The sequence below is a fragment of the Bubalus bubalis genome, chromosome 6 (genome assembly GCF_019923935.1).
Source record: "Bubalus bubalis isolate 160015118507 breed Murrah chromosome 6, NDDB_SH_1, whole genome shotgun sequence".
NCBI lineage: Eukaryota > Metazoa > Chordata > Mammalia > Artiodactyla > Bovidae > Bubalus > Bubalus bubalis.
The window spans coordinates 33,662,175-33,688,159 of NC_059162.1; the positions used below are offsets into that span (position 1 = coordinate 33,662,175).

The window sequence follows — 25,985 nt, forward strand, 5'->3', positions numbered from 1 at the left end:
GCTGGTTTTTGTCTGTTTTTCCTACTAAACAGATATGCAGATGAATGTGTTTGAGACAGCGATAATGCAGGAGGTTTTAGTAACAAGAATGGAACTTGGAGACAACCTTCCTTCCCCAAGTATTTTGAAAAATGCTTTCTGAGCTGGAGCTCCCCCAGTAGCTACTGGCCACCCCCCCTTTTTTGCCACCCACACCCCAAAAGCAACTTTTTCCATGACTCACACATGGCAGCTTGTGCACTTCTTTTATTATTAAATATAAAAGCAGCTTCCTATTTTTTAAATAGATATTTAAATGACTTCGTATAAAATAAATCACCACTTCCAAGTATAAAAACAAAATCTCACAGTGTGTGAGCCAATGTTCCCTCTCAACTTTCTCAGAGAAAAGAAGGGTTCCTGTGCAGGCAGCCGGGTAGCCACCCAGAGGGGCTGCAGGGGCCCCTCCCACTCCTGGGTCACCAAGAGCGCACAGTTTCTGTGATGGGTTGGATTCGCTTTCTTGATCTTTAAAATACTATATGTTCAAGGGGTGGGGTGAGGGAGGAATGTTTTTTCTGTGTTTTTTTTTTCCCTTCCACTTTTAAATACAGAGTTTTTTAGTATCAAATATAGAGTCTGTGACTAGGAAAATGGGCCTCCTGGGGAAGTTCTCCACTGCCCTTTCCTCAACGGATAGCAACAGGGCAGGCAGGGACCAGAGGACCCTCACTTTCAAGGGCAGGAAGGGAAGCTCATAGGCCCCGGTCCAGCGGCCAAGTCCAACAGGATCTCTTGGTGGAGGGCCCGGAGCAGCAGAAGAGGAGGGACACAGTAGCACAAAGGCTGAAGGCAGTCTACTGGCCTGTCACTCAATGCCCAGAACTCAGAGTCGCAGCCCCTGGCCTGTCGAGGGAGCTGAGGCCCTCAAGGCAGACTGGAAGCAGCTGCCTGGACTCTCCGAGTCCCTCTCCCACCCTGGCTCACCTGGTTACAGAGATGATGCTAGTGAGGGGTGGGACGAGAGCAGGAGGGGGTCCCTGCTCCCAGGCTCCTGATAGGGACACCACTCAGCCCAGGTGTCTGCTGATAGCAGCCTTTGGACTGTGGTGGGAGCAGGGGCCTGGACAGGGAAAGAGGCCAGCCAGGGGGATCGGGGGTGCTGACCCCTTGCCACACCTCAGGGGCAGGCCCTCAATTTCAAAGACCTATTTGCCGTCAGAGCTCGCCCTGCAGTCTCTCTCTCTGTGTCAGTCCCTCCCCTCCTTCCCTCCCTCCCTTTAATCATGTCCCTCTTGGGAATGTCAAAGTGCAAGATGCAGAAACCTGGGTGAACAACGCAGCCTAAAGACCAGCTCTGGCTGCTAGCCCCGGGAAGTTCTCCCACCCTGATCCATCCCAGGGAGTCAGAGCCGGGTCAGCAGAAGGTCAGGGCTCAGGGGCTCCCTCAGTTGACAGGCGACAGGCGAGGCCGGCTCGGGCGCTCAGTGCAGGAAGCTGGGGAGAGGCTGGAGGAATGGGAGGACAGACAGGTGTTTGCTCTCCGGGATGGATGGGGCAGGCTGTTCAGCAGGCAGGTTCAGTATTCACAGTGCGATGGTTTCCTTCAGAGGAGAGGCTCTGCACGGCCTCCTAGAGGAGCTCTGGCAGGCCTCGGGGGACGGCGAGGCAGAGGCCAGTGCTTGGTCTTGCCCTGGGCATCGCAAGCCAGGCCAGGCAGGTCCTGAGGGCCAGGTTGGCATCCCCTCTCTGCCTGGCCGCTGGCAGAGGGCACTGAGGCAAGTGGAGGGTACAGACCCGCTCCGGGCGATCAGTGCAGACCAGCAGGCCCAGAGGCCTTCTCTTCCCGTCTTCTGGGCTACATGCCTTTACGGGAAATCCAACAACGCTGTCCCGCCCTGTGAACCTCATGCTCCTCTTTCTGGAGACAAGTCCCTGCTTGTCGGTGCTGGGATCCCTTGGCGGCAGGCAGGTCCTCTGACACGAGGGTTCTTCCATTCCTCAGTGCCCACCCTGCTCTCCCATGTCCCGTGGGCCTTCGGGTCCCTAGAGGGGAATGGGCAGAGGACACAGCCCCTGAGGGGCAGAGGGTCCCCAGCTGGGCTTGGCAGCCTTTCTTAAGCGGATGGGAGCCTCCAGGGCCCTTGATAAATATCAGCAACGTTGGGGGCATCCTCCAGCCCCTCTTAGTCAGTCCAGAGTCTGAGGGTCAAGGGCAGAGGAGCCCCAGCCTGGCTGCTCTGGTCTGGCCCTGCTCTCCCGAGTCCAGGAGCTCTCATGGTGGGCGGGCCACATTCCCGGGAGAATGGTTGGGGAGGGGTGGTGGTGGCCGTCCCCACAGTTTCTCCTCCCATGGAGAGACTGTCCTGTGCGCCCAGCTGTAGGGGAGAGAAAGAAAGGCTGTCAGCTGAGTGGGAGTCAAGGGAGGGGTCGCTGAGGACATGGGTGGGCGAGCTAGAGCGTTCCTGTGGGCTGCTGGTGGTGCTGCAGACAGGACTTCCTCCCATGCTTTCCCTAGCTTTCCCCGCCACCCCAGACACCGCAAGGGCCCTGGGCAGCTTTCTCTGGCGGCAGCCCAAGCCGCTGGACAGACTGGCCTTACCTCCTACCTCCTCCTGGGGAACCAGGGACCACAGTGGGAGGTAACATGGCATGGCAGAGGTCTGAGCAGAGCTGGGATGGGCATTACTCAAGTGGAGGGGTCTACCAAGGAGGGAAGGGGGCACTTGAGTGTCCTTAGATGCCCATCCCCCTCCTCCCCCTGCCCTGCCCCGGCAAGACCATCTCACTATCTTTGGTCTAAAAAAATCAAGAGTGAATCCTGCTAACTCTAGCAAAGAAGAGGAATTTCTCATTCCCACTCCACACCATTCATCACAGAGGTCATCACACACAATACTCAGGGCAGCAGAACAAAGGTATCTGAAGGGAAAGAACTGGAGGAAGCTCCAGACAAGGAAACTCCCACCCTGCCATTTGGCCTGCTAAGCCCTAAGCAAGCCAGCCTCCTTCCGGATGGGCCAAGGGACTTGCCTCCCCACATCATGCATAGGAGTCAGGGCCCTGCTGTCTCCAAGCCTTCCCCCATCCTTGTCCTCAGAATGCTTTGTTCCCAGAGCAGAAATCCCCTGGACTCCATCCAACAGTTTGACTTTGGACCCTGTGCGGAGCTTCCCTCCCTGACTATCCCTGGGCCCTACCAGCAAAACCCGTGATGGATAAGGAGGAAAGATGGGACCATAGCTTCTGGCTCCCAGCCCATTCCCATGCTCTGGAAGGCAGGCGGGGAAGACCATAAACTGGACATTAGCCATGCTCGGTATGGCTGGGCCACAGGCCCTGCTGGGGCCAGAAGGGAAGAATAACCAAGTGGGCAGGCCCCAGCCCACTGCCCCTATTTCTTGGTTCCTTGGAGTGGAGGGGTCAGGGTCCACATTTCCTTTCTGAGGGTCCCTCTCTCATACCTCTGCCTCTGTGTTTCCCTCTCTCATTAGGGCAGCAGTCTTCAGGTGGCCCTAAGGCTCCAGCTGCCTGGCCTGGAGACCACTTTAGGGCAGGATCCAAGTAGGGGTCTGTATGTGGCCCTGGCCCTGGATCACTCTCTAAGTGAAATCTTAAGGGGAGGAAGAAGAAAGCTTGGGAGGGCCTGAGATTAGGCAGGCAGAGGGCCAAGGCTGAGGAGGGAGGCGGGAGACCAGTCAGAGGGTGGTGCAGCATTGAGCCATGAAGTCCCCAGGGACCTTGTTCCATCCTCTGCTTGCCAGTTCTGAGGGGCCTGCCTCATTCTCACAGCCCTGCCAGTGTCCCATCTGACCCATTTGAGTCCACCTTACCAACGAGGTGGACCCCAGGAAGTGTTATCTCTTTCACATGTGTTCCACATGTGTTATACCTTAAAGAAAGAAAGAAAGTGAAGTCGCTTAGTCATGTCTGACTCTTTGCGACCCCATGGATTGTAGCCTACCAGGCTCCTCCGTCCATGGGATTTTCCAGGCAAGGGTATTGGAGTGGGTTGCCATTTCCTTCTCCAAGGGATCTTCTTGACCCAGGGATTAAACCGGGTCTCCCACATTGTAGGCAGACACTTTTACTGTCTGATACTGTTCTCTAAATCGGCTTTTTGAGCATTTGGCAGATACCCTATCTCTCTAGAAGTGGCCCCGACCTGTCATTCTACACATGAGAAGGCCCTGAAGTGCTGGCTTGCATTTGGCATGGGGTGTGACTAGAAATGTGAATGGGTTCTCCAGCTAGTCAGCCAGCCTGCCAATCAGCAATTTAGGCAAGCAGCCAGCTAGTCAGTTAGCCAATCAGCTTCATCAATCAACTAGCTAGTTAGGCAGTGACTAGCTAGTTAGTTGGTCAGAGTCACCTATCCAGTTGGTCGACCAGTCAGAATCAACTAGTTAGCTAGTTAACTGGTCAACCAGAAGGCTGGCCTGTTAGAGACAGTCAGCCAGGGTCAATCAGCCAGTCAGCCCTGAAGTCAATCAGTTAACATCTATTGAGTTCTTAGTGTGAAGCATGAAGAGGCCCTTTCTGTTTAGGACTCAGGATAGAAAAGAAAATGCAAAAAAAGTAGAAGACACAGTCCCTGTGCTTTGGGGGCTTACAGACTCCTTAGGGGTACTCATACACATAAAGATTTTAAAAATGTATGAAAATAAACAACATCCAAGGAAGTACAAATCAATATAGCAAGTCAAATCCAAAAAAGATGAGTAGGAACTAAAGGAGCAACCAGAGGATGATGGAGACCATCAGGAAGAGCTGATTCCTGCAGGCTGATTGTGGTTTGAGGGGAAGGAAGGGAGGAGGGCTGTGGAGCGCCTGGAATTGGGGCGCCAGGCGTGAGGAGTGATAAGAGTCACATGTTTATCAAATACATGGGTGAGGACAACAGAAGACACTCACTGATGTGCAGGAGACACGCTGGGAGGGCTGTGAATACAGAATTAGGATTCAAAACAATTTCAGTTGGCTCGGGTGAGGGGCTGACAAAAACCAACAAGGTGGTTTTTAACAAGGAGGAATATAAATTCCTGCACACTGGTTAAAAAAAATTAAGTTCTCCAAGTACAGGATAGGGTCCACAGGTTTAGGGGAAATGGAACTGCGGGGTTCAATAGACCACAAGCTTAACATATGACAACAGAATGATGTGGTGGTTAAAAAACCAAAACAAAAGAGCAAGGCAGTCTTAATTGGTACAAATAGAAGAACACTGTCCATATCAAGGAAAGTTACAGTCCCTCTGAACTCTGAGCTGGTCAGACAATATCGGGGAGCACTATGTCTAGAGCTGAGAATCACATTTTCAGAGGGACATTGACAAACGAATGTGTCCAAAGGAGGACGACCAGGATGATGAGGGGTCTGAAAACCATATCATATAAGAGATGTTTGAGGGACTTGGCCACACTTAGCCTAGAGAATTCTTAAAGGGGACATGGACACATGAGTTTAAATATCGGAAGGCTCTCATGAGGGAGGATGGGGAGGGGGCAGGAAGCCAATTACATTCAAATAAGGAAGGACTTCCCCACGGTGCTATTAGGGCAGGGCAGGGAGCTTGCCTGTGGCTGAGAGTGTGTAACCAGAAGCTGGCTGACTTCCCATCAGGGATGCAGAGAGGGGAGTCCCCTCTGCAGTGGGATTCTAGACCAAATGACCCCCGAGAGCCCTTCTAGGACCATGCTTCTATGGCTCCATGGATCTAAAAGCAGGAAGGCAGAAAAGGTCTTCGTTGGGAGGAAGGATCCAATCAGGGTGCACACAGAGAAGAAAATGGCAAGAGTTGTGTGTGAGGGGCTGCTGCTGGAAGAGCTTGGGAGCCAAGCTGAGAATGTTGAGCTGAAGTGGTTGGTGATGTAGAGCTGCTGAAATTCCCCTGGAGGCTGAAGACTTTACACAAACAGTTTGGTTGCTCTGGGATGAAAGATGGCAGCAAAAGTCGAAGCTCGATGCAGAAATAATAGCCTGATTCAGAATTAACAGTGCCTGGCCTCAGATGGGGTGGAGAGAGTGAAGTGGTGATGGGAGGCCTGAGGGCCCGGGAGCAGAGGGTTGGCCAGACTTGGTGACGAATGAAAAAGAGAGTAGCGGGGAGAGAGAGAAGGGAGTCAAGGGTGGGAGCCTCAGGGAAGTTGGTGGTGCCATAAACAAGTTAGGGTGAGTGGAAAACTTGGGTGTAACCAGTTTTAAGGTGTGGAGAGAGATCCAGATCAGAGTCTTACCTTAGGATTCTGTCTACACTGGCAGCTCCTCCTGTCTGTCCTCCTCCTGGGTCAGGAGGCTGTGGGCAGAGCACAGGGCTGGTGTAAGACTTCAGCAGAGGTCAAGGAGTGAGGGAACCCCCAAATCCTCACCCATATGCTCCAGCCCTCTCAGATTTGGGGGACCAGAACTGCCTAACCCTAAGAAGAAACTAGGAAAAATCCCAGATATCTAGGGAAGAAGAGACATGCTTCCTTCTTGCCACCCACCCCTGCATCCTGTTCTGAGCTTCATTTCCTTAGAGCAAGCGGCAGAATGTCTCCTCCAAATCCAGATGGGAAATAAATGCCAAGACAGCCTCCCCTCCCCCATGCCTACCAGAGCCCCCTCCCCCAAACTCTCACCTGCCCTCTGGTTGCTCCATGGGAGAATCCACCATCTGTGGCTCTTGATGGCTCTGGGGACAGAAAAGAGCTGGCTCACTGAGGAGCTGGAGGAGGCTGGGGGCCAGGGTTGGGGGCCACGGCCCCATCCTCAAGCAGGGCTGCCCTGAGGCTCTCTGAGAGAGCCAGAGGGCCAGAGGGCTTCCAGAGGTCTCTCCTGTCCTGGGACTCCTTACCCCCCAGCTCTGCAGTCTCTGGGAATGCCCTGCCCTGCACAGGCATCACTTTCCTCCTCCGTCTCCCTTCCGGGTTCTCACCATGCTGTAGCCCAGGAAGAATGACTCCTACTCCTCTGCCCTCATCCCTTTGGTCGATCTTGCAGCCTGAGCCTCCCCCATTCTTGAAGAAACCCTCCACTTCAACCTCCTATTCTCTGTGCTCAGTCAACTTCCTGTCTCTCAGAGCCTGAAGAACCCAGCCTAAACCCAAGTCGTCCTCTGCCCTGCTCCTGCACCAAGGCTGTGCCCCACCCCACGAGATGCCCTCCTCTCCCCCATGGGGCTCTTCTTACCCGCCGCCGCCGCCTGTAGAACAGGAGCCCGCCGACAGCCAGCAAGACCAGGATGATACTGGGCACCAGCAGGCGGAAGACAAAACCAGGGAGCTGAGGATCGGAGGCTTCCTTGTGCTGCCTCTCATGGCCTGTGTCAGTCAAAGGAACGGAGTTAAAACGGGCTGGGGGCCTGGCCGCCCCCTCACTTGCTTGTCCTCCTTTCAGCTCTGCAAGGCTCCTCCGGTCCCTGGTGCTCCTCCTGCCTTCCAGCTCCCCAAGGGACAGCACGTGGCCCCAGGAATGGCTTCTGGGGAGCTTTGGCTGAGAAGAGGGGGCGGAGGGACTGCTGAGGCCTTGCGGGTGCAGTGCTGGGGTCTTGGCCATGCCTGGCTCCTGGTGGTCTCTGGGCGAGGCAGAGGGATGTTCTGTCTTCTCAGGCGTGTGACTCCAGGCCTCAGTGGGTCTCATGGGGCCCAGTGTGGGCAGGTATGCGCTAGTTGCATCCACAAGCCGCAGCCCCTTTCCTGATCCAGAGAGTGCTGAAGATGCTGGGGGGGTGTGACTGGGGCTGGCAGGCTCTGCCTGGACACTGCGTCCTCCCAGACTGTAGAAGGAAAGCTCTGCCCCTTGGGGTATAGGACCCTCACTAGCCTCTCCGGAGGCCTCTTCCAGGGCCATGTTAGCACCCAGCAGAGAGTCAAGAACGTCTTCCATCCCAGTGACAGGGGCTCCAACCGAAGGGCCGGGCTGAGGAGAATCTCCAGTGGGGCGGCCCTCAACGCGTGGGGTCTCTGGCGACTCAAAGCTCTGGCAGGTGCTCCTGGGTGGTCGCTGCTTGGCACTGCCCGGGTCCACTGTGCGAAGGGCCTGCTCTCTGGGCAAGAGGGAGCTGCTGTCTGTTGCCTCAGAGTCAGCCCAGGTCAAGCCAGCCATAGGGGCTGTGGAGGGGGTGGGGGACTGCTGAGGGGAGACAGAGGCCAGGTCACTGCTAGGGGTGGCTTTGGGGTACAGGCAGTTGCAATCAGGCTTGGTCACCACATCTGAAAGAACCACAGAGAGAAGGAGAGAGAAGGATGGGGAGGAGATAGAGTCACCAGCCTCCAGCACAGCTTTCCCAGAGGGATGGAGAGGGGGTGTGGGTCTGGGGGGTTCCCTCAGGCCCTAACTCAGCCCTGGGGCTGAGGTGAGGACAGGACTGGTGCCAATGCTCATGACACAGGCTTTAGACAGGAAAGAAACAAACTGCAGGAAAAGAGCAAAGAGTGGGGTTTAGACACACAGGTTGGGGGATGGGGTCAGGGAAGACCAGAAAACTGCCCTTTCTGGAGATCCAGCTGGCCAGACGCCAAGCCAGGGGTGACAAGAGCCAGCCAAGATGTTGAGTAGTGGCCTCTAACACAAGACACCCTCAAGCCCCAAAGACACTGTTGGTTGGAAAGCCGCAAGGTGGGTTCATGCACAGCAGGAGGCTACGCAGCCACGCCCACAGGCGGGAACAGGCTGGGGCTGGCGTGTGGCCAAGGCTTGAGGCCTTGGGGTTGAAGCGACGAGACTGGACTTGGCCATTGGCCGGTCGCAGGGCCTCAGCCCTTGCCTCGGGGAGCAAGGTTGAATGTAGGCGGGTACACGTGGCACAGGACGCAGAGACGAGGACAATGCAGGGTACATATGTGCGCAGCTGGGCCAGCACTGCCAGGGTTTGAATGATGCTCAGACTTCAAATCCAGTCTTGTCCCTTGAGGGGACACTCAAGGCGTCCTGGGGACTTCTGGAGCCAGGCTATCCTGGTGATTCACAGCAGGACTCCTGGAGCAAGCCCTGACTCCTGGATGGAGCCTCTGCTCTGTCCACGGAACCCCCCATACGTTCAGCCAGCCTGCAGAGCCAGTGGGAAAGCTGCCATGCCTACAGGGCTCTCTGAGAGGGCCCCCTTTTCCACTCCCTGATCTCACAGCCACCAGCTTGATCCTTTTTGATGCCTCAACATGCAGACATACGTAGGTGTGCATGCACACACATGTCAGAAAAGACATGTGCCTAGGACCACTCAGAGGTACACGAAGCCACATATGTACACAAAACAAGCACGTCTACATACACAGGAGCACACGAGTAGCAGCCAGGCTGACTCCCAGGGGTCCCTCCAGCCTGATGCACCACCCCCCCCAACCCAGTGCACCTCTGTTCCACTCACCCTGCCCCAGCCCCACACTTGCTGGCCCCTTCCGTGCTTACCATGGCTGGAGCATTTAGCAAAGCTGTTGTTGCAGTTCTTGCTGAAAATGTTCCAGTCCTTTTTAAGGAGATTTTTTGTTTCATTAAAGACATTCTTGATCTTCTCCAGCAACTGGAGAGGTGTCTCATGGAATGTTCGGACACAAGCCTGGAAGGAGAGCAGAGCCCCCTTGATGAGAATAAGCACTGATTCCATGTCTCTAGCTGGAGAAGGCAATGGCATCCCACCCCAGCACTCTTGCTTGGAAAATCCCATGGACGGAGGAGCCTGGTAGGCTGCAGTCCATGGGGTCACTAAGGGTCGGACACGACTGAGCGACTTCACTTTCATTTTTCACTTTTATGCATTGGAGAAGGAAATGGCAACCCACTCCAGTGTTCTTGCCTGGAGAATCCCAGGGACGGGGGAGCCTGGTGGGCTGCCGTCTATGGGGTCGCACAGAGTCGGACACGACTAGAGCGACTTAGCAGCAGCAGCAGCAGCAGCAGCATGTCTCTAGCTTGTTTGTCAAACTCCCTTGGCCTTTCTCACATCCATCTTCTTTTTCTCTTGTTTTCTCCCTGCTCTCTACCCTGGTTTGTAGGACCCCTATGTCCTAAGGTGGTGAGATTTATCATTTATTCATGGCTCCATTTAACACATAGTTATGTGCCAGGCATATGATAACTACCTGGGAATCGTGTAATGAATGAGAGAGAGGTGGTCCCTGGCTAAGTTGGACATTGAGTTCATCAGGTCCCTAGCATTGTTACAAATGCAGTGAGTCCTAAGAAGAATTATCTGAGAGTATTTAACAAGGGGAACTAAATGAGGGCTTGGGGGAATTCCCAAGGAACTGACTAAAAGATGAGCAAGAGTTAACAAGGAAAGGAGGTGGGGTTGGAGAGAGCTGTCCAGGTGGTGGGAATAGACTGTGTAAGAAAGAACCTGAAATGTTAAAAGATGAAAAAGAAGGCTAGAGTAGGCTATAGCACAGCCATCCAGGAGGAGAGTGGCCAGAGATGCAGCGGAGAGAGGTCAGTGAGGACCAGGTCCTGTGGGGCCCTGTTGGCCATGTCAAGAACCATTAACCTTATCCACAGAGCAAAGAAAACTTCTGGGGCATGCTGGGGAGATGGGTGGAGCCTAAGACTCTAATCCTTTAGAAAGAGCATCCTTTGTGGTGAGGAGAAAGGCCTGGAGGAGGCGTGGGGCTGTGGGTCCTTCTCCGGCGTTGGTGTATCTTGACAGGAGGGCCCAGGCTGTCCCAGTCCTGTGTGCTGAGCTGCTAGTTTCTCTTCTGCTCATGGGACCTAGGCCCTCCACGCCCACTGGGGCTCTGAGAACATCACACTCCAGGTTTTCCTTCCTCCCCTTGAGCTGCTCCATCTCAGTCCCCTTACTAGGCTGTCCCCCTCCACTTGACTTTCACAGGCTGGCATTCCACTCACCCCCAGACACTGTGCCCATGGCTTCATGGCATCTATAGCCCACCTGCTGATGGCTCCCAAGTCCTTCCTTAAACTGAGCTGCACAAGGAAGAATTATGGGCTTTACTAGGGACTGAAGTCCTTGAAAGCACCACTGGATGCCCAGGGGCTGCGCACAGTAGGTCCTCAGTAAATGTTTATCAGATAAAGGAGAGAGGAACACGGGAATGGGAAGCCCTGGGCTTGGTTTCATTCCTCACCAACTCAGCAACACTGGCCAAAAGAACTTTCCAGCTTGGGCTCATCTCATTTGTCAAATCAAAACGACAATCCCTGCCTGCCTCCCTGCCAGGGCAACTGTAAGGAAGAGGTGAGCTCTCTTCCTCTTGTTTTTCTTACAAAATATCTGTGTTCTTCATACCTCACCTCATACGTCACAGAGAAAACAAGGACAGAATGTCCTGGTGTCTACCTGTCTCAACAGAGGCAGTGGCTTTTCACCTTCCGAGCTCTGAATCCCTCCCCTGCCAGCTCCTCAGGAGACCTGTTCCTTTAGCTTCACCTGCTCCCTACTCCCAGCATCCCTGCAATGTGCAGGGCAGGTGGCTTACTAAAATACAGATTCCAAGGCCCACCCACAGACCTAGTGAATCAGACTTTCTAGGGGTACATACTGGGAATTTGCATTTAAAAGTTTTTTTTTTTAACTAGAAGTTATTTGAGTTTTTATTTGTTTAAAAGGAAAGGTGTTTTGGAATTGGAAAATTTTAAATGAAGACTTCCTTTCACTTTTATTATTATTATTATTATTTGCCACACCATGCGGCATGCAGGATCTTAGTTCCCTGACCAGGGATCGAACCCACACCCCTTGAAGAAGAAGTGCGAGTCCTAACCATGGGACTGCCAGGGAAGTCCAGGAATCTGCATTTTAAACAAGCTCCACAGATGATTCTTATGAACCTCAACCCTGGAAAACCCACAGATCTAATACTTCTCTTATTTAAAAATCTTTCCTCTCTCCATCCCACCCTCGCTCCAGCTAGCTCTCTTTTTCTTCATTTTTTTTTTTTTTTTTTGAGCCAGGTTCTTCCACAGTGCTGTCTCCACTTCCTCACTCTGTCCACTTGCTCTGGCACCTGCCCCCAACATCCATTGCCCAATCTATCAGACACTTTTCAGCTCTTCTCCTGCTTGATGTCTCAAATCCCAGTTGATAAAGGTGACTACTCTTCCCATCCTGAAACGTTCTTTTACATGGGCTCAGTGATCCCATGCTCTCCTGGGTTTCCTCCCACCCCTTATGCTGCTCTTCAGTCTCTTTTCCAGGCCCCCTTCCTGTGCCTGACTTCTAAATAAATGCTGAGATTCCTGGGCCTGTTTCTCTTCTCACAGTTGGCAATGTTATGAAGACCCCTAGCTTCACAGATGACCTTCAGACCGACACTGCTTCCATCTGTCAATCACCAGCCAAACTCCAGACTCGTACATCCACCGACCTAATCAACATCTCCACTCATAGTGTGCCCCAGCCTGGAACTCCTGCCCTTCTCCCAAACCTGCTCTGTCCCACTTCTGCATCACCGGAACTCTACAGGCTTCAGACACAACCATTGTCATTCTTCTCTAAACTCAGAAGGTGTCCCTTGGCCTCACCTTCACTGCACAAACCTAGTCCAAGCCGCCTGGACTTGCACCTCCTGCTGGCTGCTCAGCCTCCATCCATCCCTGATCCCTACACACCCTCCCCAGCACAGCAGCCAGAATGGTCTCACAGCGCAAGTTAGACTAGGTCCGTTGGAGAAGGAAATGGCAACCCACTGCAGTACTATTGCCTGGAAAATCCCATGGATGGAGGAGCCTGGTAGGCTACAGTCCATGGGATCACAAAGAGTCAGACAAGGACACGACTGAGCAACTTCACTCACTCACACTTTAAACAAAATCCCACATTTTTTAGACCCAGCTGGGAGACACAGGCTCCCACCTCCGTGGCTCTCTTGCCTTCACTCCCAGGCCTTGGCGATGCCAACCATGCTGGGAGGGCCTGAATGTGCGTACTTAGGGCTCTGTGCCCAGCAGTCTCTACTCTGGAGCACTCTGACCACTTTTCATGCGTCCTAACTCTTACTCATCTTTGAACCTTGAGTGAATACCTTTTTACTCAGAAGCCTTCCCTGTCTCTTCTTCCCCACTGCCTTTTAAATCCGAGTCCCATTTCTCTCTTCTGGAGCCCCACATACTTCTCCTTCCTGGCTCTCTCCCTCACCTCCTCTGGTCTTCCCTTTCTGGTTTGCTTTCTGCAATGCAGTTATTGCCACTTTACTTTTATTTTATTTATGTATCTTGTTAACTGTCTCACCACCCTCACACCAAGCTCCATGAATGTGGGGAATTTTGTCTGATCACAGCTGTTCCCCAGAGTCTAGAACAACAATACATAATAGACACTCTTCTTTGTTGAACGAACAGTCTTCATGGGTTAAAATTCTATCTACTCGTGTCATTGTTTAGTGACTGGCACCCTCATTTAACTATAAGCTCCCAGAGGCTGGGAACCATGTAGTTCCTGCTCACAAGGAACATCAGCAAGGCCTAGTACTGTCCCTCCTGCACTGTGAGTCCTCAGCAAAGGTTTGTGGAATGAAAACGTGAGTGAGAGTGCAAGTGAGCCATGACCTGGGGTGAGGCCAGTGAGCATCCCTGTGCTTACAGGCAGGGATGGTACCACCGCAGCTGCCCTCTGCCCTCTCTCCCTCAGTGCTCCCAGCTCCAGGGCCCTCCTACCTTGTCCTGCTCATCATAGTCCATGGTGAAGCAGCTCTTCAGCCTCAGAGAGAGTTCCTGGAGCTGGACGATGACTTTGGCATTGGGGGTGTTGTCTTTGAAGCGCATGGTATCCTCCATTATGTCTTGCACCAGGAGAAATGCCTTCTTAAGGTAGCACACGGGATCATCCTGGAAAGTAACAACCTGGAGTTTATGACCTGGCTGACGCCACCTGGGAGCTCAGGCTCTGTGCCGGAGACCCACCTCCCAGACAGACTGCTCCTGAGGAGAGGACCATCCACTGCAGAAGACAGAGAACACTGCCCTCAGCTGGCTTTCACTCTCCCTTGTTGGGATCTGACACTACTGGGGATTGCATGCCCTACTGATTCCCTTCCTTAGAGGGAAGGAAATGTGGATTCTGACCAGAGCGGTCCTTGGATTTCTGAAAGGTGAGCTCAGATTGAAGGTGCATAAGTAGAGTGAGTTCTGAGGAACTTCTCTTTGTCTGTCTCTGACCCTCTTTTGGCTTGCTTTCACAAGAAGCTCTTTACCATATGGCTCCTTCTAATCCTCCCAGCCACAGGGGTAATGGAGACTACCCCAGGGTCCAAAGAACAAAAACCCCAGGGTTTTGTCTCCCTAAAAGGATGGTGGATGCCTCAATGAAGACTCTGCTTTAGCTCTGTATTCCTAGTACCTGGTCCGATAGGTTCCTTGTAGCAAATGCTTGGTGAGGTGGGCGTGAGCAAGTAAGTGGAACACTGAGGTTACTCCTCGGACCGTGAGATTGGTCTCCAGTTCTAATGGAAGTGTGTTTGGGTCAGGTGTGCAGAAGCTCAGAGATGGGAGCAAACCCTGGCCATGATGGTGATTTTGTATCAGGCAAGAAGATAAATAGATGTGGCATAAAGGCTGGGATGGGGACAGCTGGAAAGGCATTACAGGCATCAGAAAGAGCACGTGCAAAGGCTTGGAGGCAGGAAGAAACACAGAATGGGGTGGTGGGTTGGGCTGTGTGATGGAGACTGGAACTTGTAAACCCAGGCTAGACAACCAAGGCTTTCCCCTGGAGTGAGGGGGTTTCCAGGTTCAGGAAAGGCAGTGAAGATAACAAGTTGTGGTTCAGAGCGCTCCCCCCAGTGGTGGGATGAGGAGTGCACTGGAGGAGAGGAGGCCATTTAGGAGGTTCTTGAAATTGTCCAAGCAACTGATGGGGTGGGGCCCCAGAACCCAGAGATGCTGAGGAGTAGAACCAGCATCACTCGGCATCTGGTTGGGGGTTGGATAAGGAAGAAGAGGGAAAGGTCTGGACTGATCCCCTTGGTTGCTGGTCTGGCTGTTAGATGGAGGTGATATCCTTAAGCAAAGCATGTGACCCAGAAGAGGTATTGGTTTGCCTTAGGCCTTAGAGCCTGCCTTCCTGGGTTCAAATCAGACCTCCACTACTTCCGAGCTATACCCTTTCATAAACACGATGAGTGAACCACGTAGTTGGGATCAAAAGTGCCTGACACATTGTAAGACTTTGACATGTGCCAAGCCAGGAGAAGGGCACCGCAGGGGACTTGAGCCCAGGACCCTGACCAACCCTGGACCCTGGCACCCCAGACTTGGGCACCCAGGGGTCCTCACATGCATACCCTGTGCAGCTCTAGGATTTCTCCTGCCCACATACACCCACCCTGGTAAGTGCATACATATGGGCCCATGGGCTTTGTAAAGAGCCATAACTCACCAACTGCTCCTGGTCTACAAACTCGAAGGAAATTTGGCACGAGGTCTCCATCTGACTGTCAATCTGTAAGAGAGAGCAGGCTAGTGGTGGCAGGTGTCTGCATTTCCACTGAGCTTGCCTAAGAATGGGGACTAGAGTTTTTGGATGGAAACTAGAGTTTCTGGGGTTTGATCCTCATCCACCTCCCCAAACCACACGTGAGATGACACAGCTAAGGCTAGGGGAAGACTTGTGACTTCCATATGGCCAGGGGAGGGCTGGAGAAGAACAAGAAGTCTCTGTCTTATACCTCCTACTTTATGAAATCTGACAGATGCCAGTTTGTTATAAGGAAGAACTGTCTAATACAGGATAGAGGACATAATCTCCTGTGGGAGGTAGTGAGCTCCCTGTCCTGGAAGGAATTTAAGCAGAGTTTAGACAAGCTCTAGGAATTCAGGATATATACGGACTGGGGCTAGATGCCCTTATACCTGCTGCTGCCCTTCAGAGCTGTGGTTCTGTGATTCTGAGCCTCAAAGAATGCAGCGATTCTTGGTCTACTTTGTATTGCTATGGCAGCTACATACAGGAGGAAAAGCGCAGGGGGTAAGAGAGACAGGAGGCCAGCCCACAGGCCCCAAACTCAAGGCCCTAGAGCTGACCTTAGCCAGTGGGGCTCCATCCACCCTGCCTTCCTGGCCAGAGGGATGGCAAATTCTCTTCTGAGCGGGACAGCAGTCATGATAGCAACCTGATTCTGCCTGTTGGGTGAACTCTGGGAGTTGGTGATGAACAGGGAGGCCTGGTGTGCTGCAATTCATGGGGTCGCAAAAAGTCGGACACGACTGAGTGACTGAACTGAACTGAACCAAGCTAGGAATTGTTGACATCTCTGCTGGCCTGATGAGGGTGAGGCATGGGCTCCTTCAAGGCCTGGGTGAGCGGGCCATCCCAGCCCCAGGGTTCGGGCAAGAGCCAGGGAAGTGTTGGGATAGGGCTGGAAGTCAGCTGGGAGCCTCCCTTCCAAATCTGGCTGAGGCCCTGGTGCCAGGCTGGCGGCACATCTGGGAGTCCAGGAGCTAGAGGCAACATTTGTACACAGAAGGCAGACTGGGCTGGCTCCTCAAGGGAAGCATCCCATCGAGGGAGAGCAGGCTTTACAAGCCTTTTCAGAGTCCTTGATGGACATTCTAGGCCATCATTAACCCAGGTAACCAGCTAGAAGCCCACCCTGTCCCTTGCCTGCAGGAGAGCTGGAGAGGGCTTCAGGATTGGGGGTGGGGGTGGGGTCAGAGGCATTGACTTTTAGAAGGTCAATGAGAAGAACATCCGTGGAGCTAGTGGGAGCCACAAGCCACATCCTGCATGGCTGTACTCCTCTGCCTACAACCCCCTCTTTGGCCCTGTTCCCTACCTCCGTTTCCCCAGTGGGGAGAAGCTGGGGTAGGCAGGGCCACACACTCACCAGCTGCTGCAGGAACAGCAGGTGTCCATTCCCAATCATGTGGCTACAGTTCTCCGACACCTCCTCAGTAGCACCATTGCTCACCAGGAGACAGGCCAGCAGCAGCAGAGGGCCCAGCCATGTCTGTGATAGAGAGGGCATCATTTCTCCCCAGCTCTCTCACACTCCCCAGGAACCACCCTCCCCTGCGGAGGATGGAAAAACAAGGATCTCAGACCTACAGTGCTATAGGCTCAGCCTCTCATCCCAGAATACAGCATTCCCAAAGCCACCTTCCTCAAGATTTCCTAAGAACCACGCACAACCCTGCTGTTCCTTGATAACAACCCAAATGTCACCTCCTCCAAGAAGCTTTCCCAGATTAACCCAGGCCAAGCCATTCTACACACTGAACTTCTAATGAGGACATGGGAGTTGTGCCTGCCAGTCTAAATGCCAGTCACATGGGAAACTCCTCGAATGCAGGACTTGCTTCTGCCCATTATTCTGACTCTGCAACATGAAACACTGAGCCAGGCATCTTGGGAGCTGCCCACTCCTCTCAAGTTCATGTTCCTACACTGGCTGGCTTCCACACTTGGAGCCAGAGACATCTCTCTGGGCCCAGCCCTTCCTCCTACCTGATTCCACTCATGTCTGGCTCTGCTAATGGAAAAACCAGGGGCCCAAACTCAGTTTCACTGGGAACCTATCCCGCATCACAGACCTTTGGAGCCATAGGGCTGTGTGTCAAGAAGAGCCCAACTGATTAATCAGAGGCAGCAGTGCCAACTCTAGACCATCCCTGGCTGGCACCTGCCTATCGGAGCCCCATCAGGCCCTGCATCCAGCCTGACAGCTCTTATCGCTGCAAGAACATTTTCTGAGATCTCTCCCCTCTTTCAGCAGCCCCCTGATCCAGTAGCTGCTTGTCCCCAGAGTGATGGACGAGCTCCTGACACCCTGTCATTCCACTTCCCTCCTTGCCAAGGTCCCTTTAGCCCTCTCCCTGGCTCTAGGTAACCCCTTCTCCAGCCAGAGGCAAAGACCCTTGGGCTGTCTCTCCCCAGCTGGATGTCGCCTCCTGGCACGTCTGGGGAAATGCTGTCAGGGTGGGGTGTAGGCTGGTACCTTCCTGGGTTCTGGGCTCTGCCTTTTAATTCAGATGCTGAGACGAATAGTGCAAACAAATAGCACACTGGAGGCTGTGAAACAGCCCACAACAACATGCTGATTTACATAGAACCAAAAGCCTAAAATGTTTGTCAGCTCTTACCAGGGAGAAGCCCTGGCTGGGCTCCAGGGAGGTTGCAGGGAGGAGGGGCCACAGTAAGACCTTCAAAGATTGGGGGGGTGGGGGGGGTGGAGAGCGGGGGCGGAGGGGGTGGAAGGGGGGAGTTGATGTCCGAGAGAGGAGGGGGAGGGGGGGGGGCTGGAGCAAAGAGGCTCAGGATGGCCCAGTGCTGTTCAGCACTGGGGTCTGATGAGGGTCCTGGTCTGACCTGGGAGAGGGATACTGTTGGAAGAGGGAGAAGAGTCATGGAGGGAACACTGGGCTCTGTTGGGTGGTTAAGGAGGGAGTTCTGGGTGGGAATGGCTGTGCCAGCCCTCAGGAACCTGCACTTCAGGACCCACGGGAGGATACTGGGCCATGCAGAACGTATGTCTCTGCCCCAGACTGGTTGCCCCTGAGGCTCCAAGCCTCAGGTGTCAGTGGTTTGGAGGAAAGGGTCCATGGGGAAGGGGATGCTCAGGAAGACAGCCTTGCCACAGACAAATTAAGATATTGATGTTTGAGGGCAGCCAGGAGAGGGCAATGCTTAACCCCAAGAGCTGCCTGGCTTCTGGGGTTATTTCAGGCATCAGTGTGGGGAGTGTACAGCCACCATGTGGGAGGCTGACTTTGAAGGTGGCCAAAGGGGACCACCCCTGCACCTGGGGCCTTGACTTGGCCTAAGAGGAGGAGCTGGACAGATACCCAAGGGTTAACACTCTAGCTTGTGTCTGGCTGGGCTGGCTCTTCTCCCCACTCCTTTCTTCTTCCCACCCACCAGCTTTGGCCTCTGGGACAGCCCTAGGAATCTCTGCTTCAGGCTCAGAGAGACTCTGGGACATCTCAGCCCAGCCACCCATCCTCACCTGCTTCTCACCCTGTCCCAAATTCCCCAGCAAAATGGTCCCTGGAGAGACCTTAGCATGAGTGGACCCTCAGGCTGCCCCTGTCTAAAATCAGCCTCTTTCCTTCCACATTTACCTTCCTCCTCTTTCTTCAACGTCTCACTTCCAGCCCCTATTTGTCTTGTTGCCTGTCACCTCACCCTTCCTGACTTCCCCTCCTAACCCCATCTCATCTCTTTCAGCTGGCTCTTCCTCCTCATGAAAGGCTTGTCCCTATCACCCTACTTGCAACCTCCCTCCCTTATCCTCTGAATAATTTTCTGCTTCTCTCGCTGCACCCCACTCCCCCATCAGGTTTCTCCTCTAGAATTCCTCAGAAGCAAACCCATTGGCAGACCACTTACTGTTCATTAATGGAGTCACTCTGCACCATCTAGCAGCTGCCCATGGTTCGGGCAGGGCAGTGTTGAACCGCCCGCAGCCCCTGTCCACAGTTCTGCAACCCCAAACCTTCCTTCCACCTTCTCTACCATCATCAAGCCCAGGAGCTCCCCGACTGACTGAACCTGAATCTGCAGGAAGATCCATAGCCGGCACCAGGCAACTCTGGTACCCCCATCCCCCACAAAACAGACTTGATCCAGCCACCCAAGTGCCCAACAGTTCCGGTCTGTGAACTGGAACAAGTAGTGGCTTGCCCAGCTCCTTCCTTCTGCCTTGCGTTCTATAAGCTGGACGGCACCTGAACTTTCCCCATTCAGAAGCTCCCACTCCCCAGCAGGACCTAGAAGCATGCGTATGGCCCGTGTGGAATGCCCACTGGGCAGGCGCCACCCTCAGGCGCACAGCCATTCCGCCTGTCCCTTGGCGGTGAAGAGAGTCTAGGACGGAGCTTCTGCCCCTTGACTGCAAACCCCTCTCCTTTGCCCGCAGGTGGCTCTGTGTGCTTCTCCCTGCAATGGGGTAAGCAGTCTTCCCTTCTCCAAAGAGGTGCCGCAGCCCCTGGAGCAGCTGCAGGGCCGCTTCTGGTCCCAGCCCCAGCGCAAGAGGGGCCTCGCGCAGTCGGCGTGCAAAGATGGGCCCGGTGCCGGGGGACGGAAGAGCCTCGGCAGTCGGCGCGCGCTGGGCAGTGGGCTCCGAGGAGCCGCGCCGCGCCGCCAAGCTCCAGTCCCAGCCCGGCCCGGGCCCGGTGCTGCGGCGATCGCTTACCGTGGGAGGGCAGCGCCCGGCGGCGCCCCGCGCGGTCATACGGGCAGCTGGGTCCCGGCCGGGCGCGTCGGCCGCCCTCGCTCTGCCGCTCGCTGTCTTGATCTCTGGCCTCTGCAGAGTCCGCGCCCTGGCCGAGGGCCGCGCTGCTGACCCGGGAGTGTAGAGGGACTCGCGGCAGCGCGCGGAGCACCCAGACAAACTTTCACTTTCCCCGAGCCGGGCTCCACTGGCCAGCTCCTCGGCACAGCCTTTTAAGCGGACTTGTGAGGCATGTGGTTTATGGGAAATCACCTTGGACAGGCGCCAGACACACACACACACACACACACGCACACACACACACACACGCACACACACACAGGCGCGGGCGCACTGACACAGACACACACACTCCGGAGGCCCACTGAACGCCTCCCCGCCCCCACCCAGCGGGCCGGTCTTCTCCGTTTGTCTTCCAGTCGCCCTGTGTGCTGCGCTCAAAGCCAAAGCCTTCAAGAAAGTAACGCGGGCTCCGCCGCCTCCCGCCCTCCAGCGCGCGGATTTTGGACAGAGCCTGGTCTTTCCTTCCGCGCTCTCCAGGCGGATCCGGTGCGCGCTCTCTCGTTCTAATATTTGTCTCAAGGGACTTTCCCTCTGGGTCTGAAAATTCCCAAATCTGAGCAGGAAATGGCCTAAGAGCAAACACCGGAGACCGACTGCGCTTGCTGCGGCACCTTGTGGAGCCTTAGTCAGCAGGTTTGGGGGCAGCCCTCTCCTTATGCAGCCCCCAAAGCGCCCGCCCAGGCTCTGTCTTCTCTTCTGGGGGCAGGGTACAGGCAGAGAGGCTACTACCCGGCCAGAAGGGGATAAATTGTGTCCTGTGACGGGGGCTGGGACACTCTGCTGTGTCCCAGGAGATGCTTCCCACACCTGACCTGCAGGTGATGTAAACTCTGGCTGGAACCCAGGTTCCCTCCTGAGCCTCAGACCTAGGGAGAATGGCACCCAAGCCCTACAGTTCCCTGATGCTTTTGAAAATGCATTTACTGAAATGATTAAGCTCATTTTGTCTCTATATGAAAATGAATCTAAATGAGGCTAAATAGGACGAGCCTGTTAATCATAATGTCAAATTCAAGAGCTTTTTCTTTCTTCAATTCACTAGGATTCAGTGTTTCAGTCTCTTTGTGGCTCCACCCACCCCCAGCCCCTGGGAAATATGTGATATGCAGCCATGTCTGGAAGGGTCATCTCCTGTCACTTATTCCAGCCCCAATTAATAATTTTATAACTGCTTGCTCTTATTAATACTGGTACCTCTGTTTACAATGCTCCTTTCCCAACTTGTGCTTAAGGCAAACACCTCATCTGTCAAGGCTGAAGTCACATACACCACATCCTTCACCAGCAGAGCCTTTTTTGACTCCTCAGGCAGATCAATGATTCCTGTCCCTGTGGTCTCACTGAATTTGGCTCCTTTCTCTGTAGTTTCTCTGATAAATTGTCATTCATTCATTGTCCACAATATTCTAAAAGTGTTTCAAGGGGTGCTGATAGCTATATTCTGGAGCATCAGACTGAAGCTTCAGCCGCACTGAGATTGAGACTTCCTCCAAGCTGGTCCTGTGTTTCAGTTCAGTTCAGTCGTGTCCGATTGATTCTTTGCAACCCCATGGACTGCAGTATGCCAGGCTTCCCTGTCCTTCACCATCTCCCAGAGTTTGCTCAAACTCATGTCCATCGAGTCGGTGATGCCATCCAACCTTCTCATCCTTTGTAGTCCCCTTCTCCTCCTGCCTTCAGTCTTTCCTAGCATCAAGGTCTTTTCTCATGAGTCAGTTCTTGGCATCAGGTGGCCAAAGTATTGGAGCTTCAGCTTCAGCATCAGTACTTCCAATGAATATTCAGGACTGATTACCTTTAGGATTGACTGATTTGATCTCCTTGCACTCCAAGGGACTCTCAAGAGTCTTCTCCAGTACCGCAGCTCAAAAGCATCAATTCTTTGGCACTCAGCTTTCTTTATGGTACATCTCTCACATCCATACATGACCACTGGAAAAACCGTAGCTTGTCTTGTGTTTATCTCCAGATTGAAAGTGCCCAGCACATACTTGGTACCCAGTTGATAGTGACTGAATCACATGAAGCCATTAGAGAATAATTCATTCATTTGACAAATGTGCACCATGTGGCTACTACGTGCTGGGCACTGGGCTACACCTGGGAATGTAATGATGGACATGTCGGCATATCTCTGCTTTCACGAGTTTGGGAGTAGTCAGAGCTTAAAAGGTGTGGGGCAGCCCTGGATGCACAGAGACTTGAGGAAGGAAGGCCTGAGACTGAGCCCAGCCAGAGGAAGGAGGCTAAGGCCTTACTTCCCCTGGGCATTGTCAAGTGGTTCCAGTACAAAATGATTTAAGATAGATAACATGTTGACACGACTTGTTCTTAAGACTGATAAGAGGTTGGAGGAAGTGATGTGACGAGATAAACCTCTTGTCTTGTTGTTCAGTTCAGTTGCTCAGTCGTGTCTGACTCTTTGCGACCCCATGAACCGCAGCACTCCAGGCCTCCTTGTCCATCACCAACTCCCAGAGTTCACCCAAACCCATGTCCATTGAGTTGGTGATGCCATCCAACCATCTCATCCTCTGTCCTCCCCTTCTCCTCCTGCCCCCAATCCCACCCAGCATCAGGATCTTTTCCAATCAGTCAACTCTTTGCATGAGGTGGCCAAAGTATTGAAGTTTCAGCTTCAACATCAGTCCTTCCAATGAACACCCAGGATCCTTTAGGATGGACTGGTTGGATCTCCTTGCAGTCCAAGGGACTCTCAAGAGTCTTCTCCAACACCACAGTTCAAAAGCATCAATTTTTCAGTGCTCAGCTTTCTTTGTAGTCCAGCTCTCACATCCATACATGACTACTGGAAAAACCATAGCCTTGACTAAACTGACCTTTGTTGGCAAAGTAATGTCTCTGCTTTTTAATATGCTATCTAGGTTGGTCATAACTTTTCTTCCAAGGAGTTAGCATCTTTTAATTTCATGGCTGCAATCACCATCTGCAGTGATTTTGGAGCCCAGAAAAATAAAGTCAGCCACTGCTTCCACTGTTTCCCCATCTATTTGCCATGAAGTGATGGTACCGCATGCCATGATCTTCGTTTTCTGAATCTTGAGCTTTAAGCCAACTTTTTCACTCTCCACTTTCACTTTCCTCAAGAGGCTTTTTAGTTCTTCTTCACTTTCTGCCATAAGGGTGGTGTCATCTGCATATCTGAGGTTATTGATATTTCTCCGGGCAATCTTGATTCCAGCTTGTGCTTCCTCCAGCCCAGCATTTCTCATGATGTACTCTGCATATAAGTTAAATAAGCACCGTGACAATATCCAGCCTTGACGTACTCCTTTTCCTATTTGGAAGCAGTCTGTTGTTCCATGTCCAGTTCTGTTGCTTCCTGACCTGCATACAGGTTTCTCAGGATGCAGGTCAGGTGGCTTGGTATTCCCATCTCTTTCAGAATTTTCCACAGTTTATTGTGATCCACACAGTCAAAGGCTTTGGCATAGTCAATGAAGGAGAAATAGATGTTTTTCTGGAACTCTCTTGCTTTTTCGATGATCCAGCAGATGTTGGCAATTTGATCTCTGGTTCCTCTGCCTATTTTAAAACCAGCTTGAACATCTGGAAGTTCATGGTTCATGTATTGCTGAAGCCTGGCTTGGAGAATTTTGAGCATTACTTTACTAGCGTGTGATATGAGTGCAATTGTGCGGTAGTTTGAGCATTCTTTGACATTGCCTTTCTTTCGGACTGGAATGCAAATTGATCTTTTCCAGTCCTGTGGCCACTGCTGTTTTCCAAATTTTTTGGCATATTGAGTGCAGCACTTTCACAGCATCATCTTTCAGGATTTGAAAGAGCTCAACTGGAATTCCATCACCTCCACTAACTTTGTTCATAGTGATGCTTCATAAGGCCCACTTGACTTCACATTCCAGGATGTCTGGCTCTAGGTGAGTGATCATACCATCGTGATTATCTGGGCCATGAAGATCATTTTTGTACAGTTCTTCTGTGTATTCTTGCCACCTCTTAATATCTTCTGCTTCTGTTAGGTTTCTACCATTTCTGTCCTTTATTGAGTCCATCTTTGAATGAAATGTTCCCTTGGTATCTCTAATTTTCTTGAAGAGATCTCTAGTCTTTCCCATTCTGTTTCTTTGCATTGATAGTTTTCCTCTATTTCTTTGCATTGATCGCTGAGGAAGGCTTTCTTATCTCTCCTTGCTGTTCTTTGGAACTCTGCATTCAAATGGGTATATCTTTCCTCTTCTCCTCTGCTTTTCACTTTCCTTCTTTTCACAGCTATTTGTAAGGCCTCCCCAGACAGCCATTTTGCTTTTTTGCATTTCTTTTCCATGGGAATGGTCTTGATCCCTGTCTCCTGTACAATGTCACGAACCTCATTCCATAGCTCATCAGGCACTCTATCTATCAGATCTAGTCCCTTAAATCTATTTCTCACCTCCACTGTATAGTCATAAGGGATTTGATTTAAGTCATACCTGAATGGTCTAGTGGTTTTCTCCACTTTCTTCAATTTCAGTCTGAATTTGGCAATAAGGAGTTCATGATCCGAGCCACAGTCAGCTCCCGGTCTTGTTTTTGCTGACTGTATAGAGCTTCTCTGTCTTTGGCTGCAAAGAATATAATCAATCTGATTTTGGTATTGACCATCTGGTGATGTCCACGTGTAGAATCTTCTCTTGTGTTGTTGGAAGAGGGTGTTTGCTATGACCAGTGTGTTCTCTTGGCAGAACTCTACTAGCCTTTGCCCTGCTTCATTCTGTACTCCAAGGCCAAATTTGCCTGTTATTCCAGGTGTTTCTTGACTTCCTACTTTTGCATTCCAGTCCCCTATAATGAAAAGGACATCTTTTTTGGGTGTTAGTTCTAGAAGGTCTTGTAGGTCTTCATAGAACTGTTCAACTTCAGCTTCTTCAGCGTTACTGGTCAGGGCATAGACTTGGATTACCGTGATATTGAATGGTTTGCCTTGGAAATGAACAGAGATCATTCTGTCGTTTTTGAGATTGCATCCAAATACTGCATTTCAGGCTCTTTTGTTGACTGTGATGGCTACTCCATTTCTTCTAAGGGATTCCTGCCCACAGTAGTAGATGTAATGGTCATCTGAGTTAAATTCACCCATTCCAGTCCATCTTAGTTTGCTGATTCCTAGAATGTCGATGTTCACTCTTGCTATCTCCTATTTCACCACTTCCAATTTGCCTTGATTCATGGACCTAACATTCCAGGTTCCTATGAAATATTGCTCTTTACAGCTTTGGACCTTGCTTCTATCACCAGTCCCATCCACAACTGGGTGTTGTTTTCGCTTTGGCTCCATCCCTTCATTCTTTCTGGAATTATTTCTCCACTGGTCTCCGTAGCATATTGGGCACCTATTGACCTGGGGAGTTCCCCTTTCAGTATCCTATCATTTTGCCTGTTCATACTGTTCATGGGGTTCTCAAGGCAAGAATACTGAAGTGGTTTGGCATTCCCTTCTCCAGCAGACCACATTCTGTCAGGAGTGAGGAGCTACTCTATGTCCAAGGTAAGGAGCAGCAGCTGTGCTTTGCTGGAGCAGCCGTGAAGAGAGACCCCACATCCAAGGTAAGAGAAACCCAAGTAAGATGGTAGGCACTGAGAGAGAGGATCAGAGGGCAGACAGACTGAAACCACAATCACAGACAACTAGCCAATCTGATCACACAGACCACAGCCTTGCCTAACTCAATGCAACTAAGCCATGTTATGTGGGGCCACCCAAGATGGACGGGTCGTGGCGGAGAGGTCTGACAGAATGTGTCTTCTTTAGCTGGAAATAAAATCTTACCTACTCCCTCCTTCACTGACAGCTGCTGCCCCAGGCTCACGAAGGTCAGTGTTAGG

At 52.3% G+C, this 25,985-nt stretch overlaps 1 protein-coding gene across 5 annotated transcripts; it reads right to left on the minus strand.

Moving 5' to 3' along the window:
* Positions 1–228: 228 nt before the first annotated feature.
* CSF1 (colony stimulating factor 1) lies at positions 229–20,595 on the minus strand. Of its 5 annotated transcripts, none has more exons than XM_006064972.4 (9): positions 20,037–20,590; positions 16,731–16,853; positions 15,284–15,346; positions 13,564–13,734; positions 9,367–9,514; positions 7,150–8,171; positions 6,600–6,652; positions 6,216–6,274; positions 229–2,357 (listed from the first exon to the last, which is right to left on the minus strand). In XM_006064972.4, the coding sequence occupies exons 1-8, from the start codon at positions 20,073–20,075 to the stop codon at positions 6,229–6,231; spliced, it is 1,665 nt and encodes a 554-aa protein (XP_006065034.3). In that variant the 5' UTR covers positions 20,076–20,590; the 3' UTR covers positions 229–2,357; positions 6,216–6,228. The 5 variants fall into 5 exon arrangements, with proteins under 5 accessions (XP_006065034.3, XP_006065035.3, XP_025143910.3 ...); XM_006064973.4 differs by having other exon boundaries at positions 7,150–7,280; positions 20,037–20,588; XM_025288125.3 differs by lacking the exon at positions 6,600–6,652 and having other exon boundaries at positions 20,037–20,592.
* Between the last annotated feature and the right edge of the window lie 5,390 nt (positions 20,596–25,985).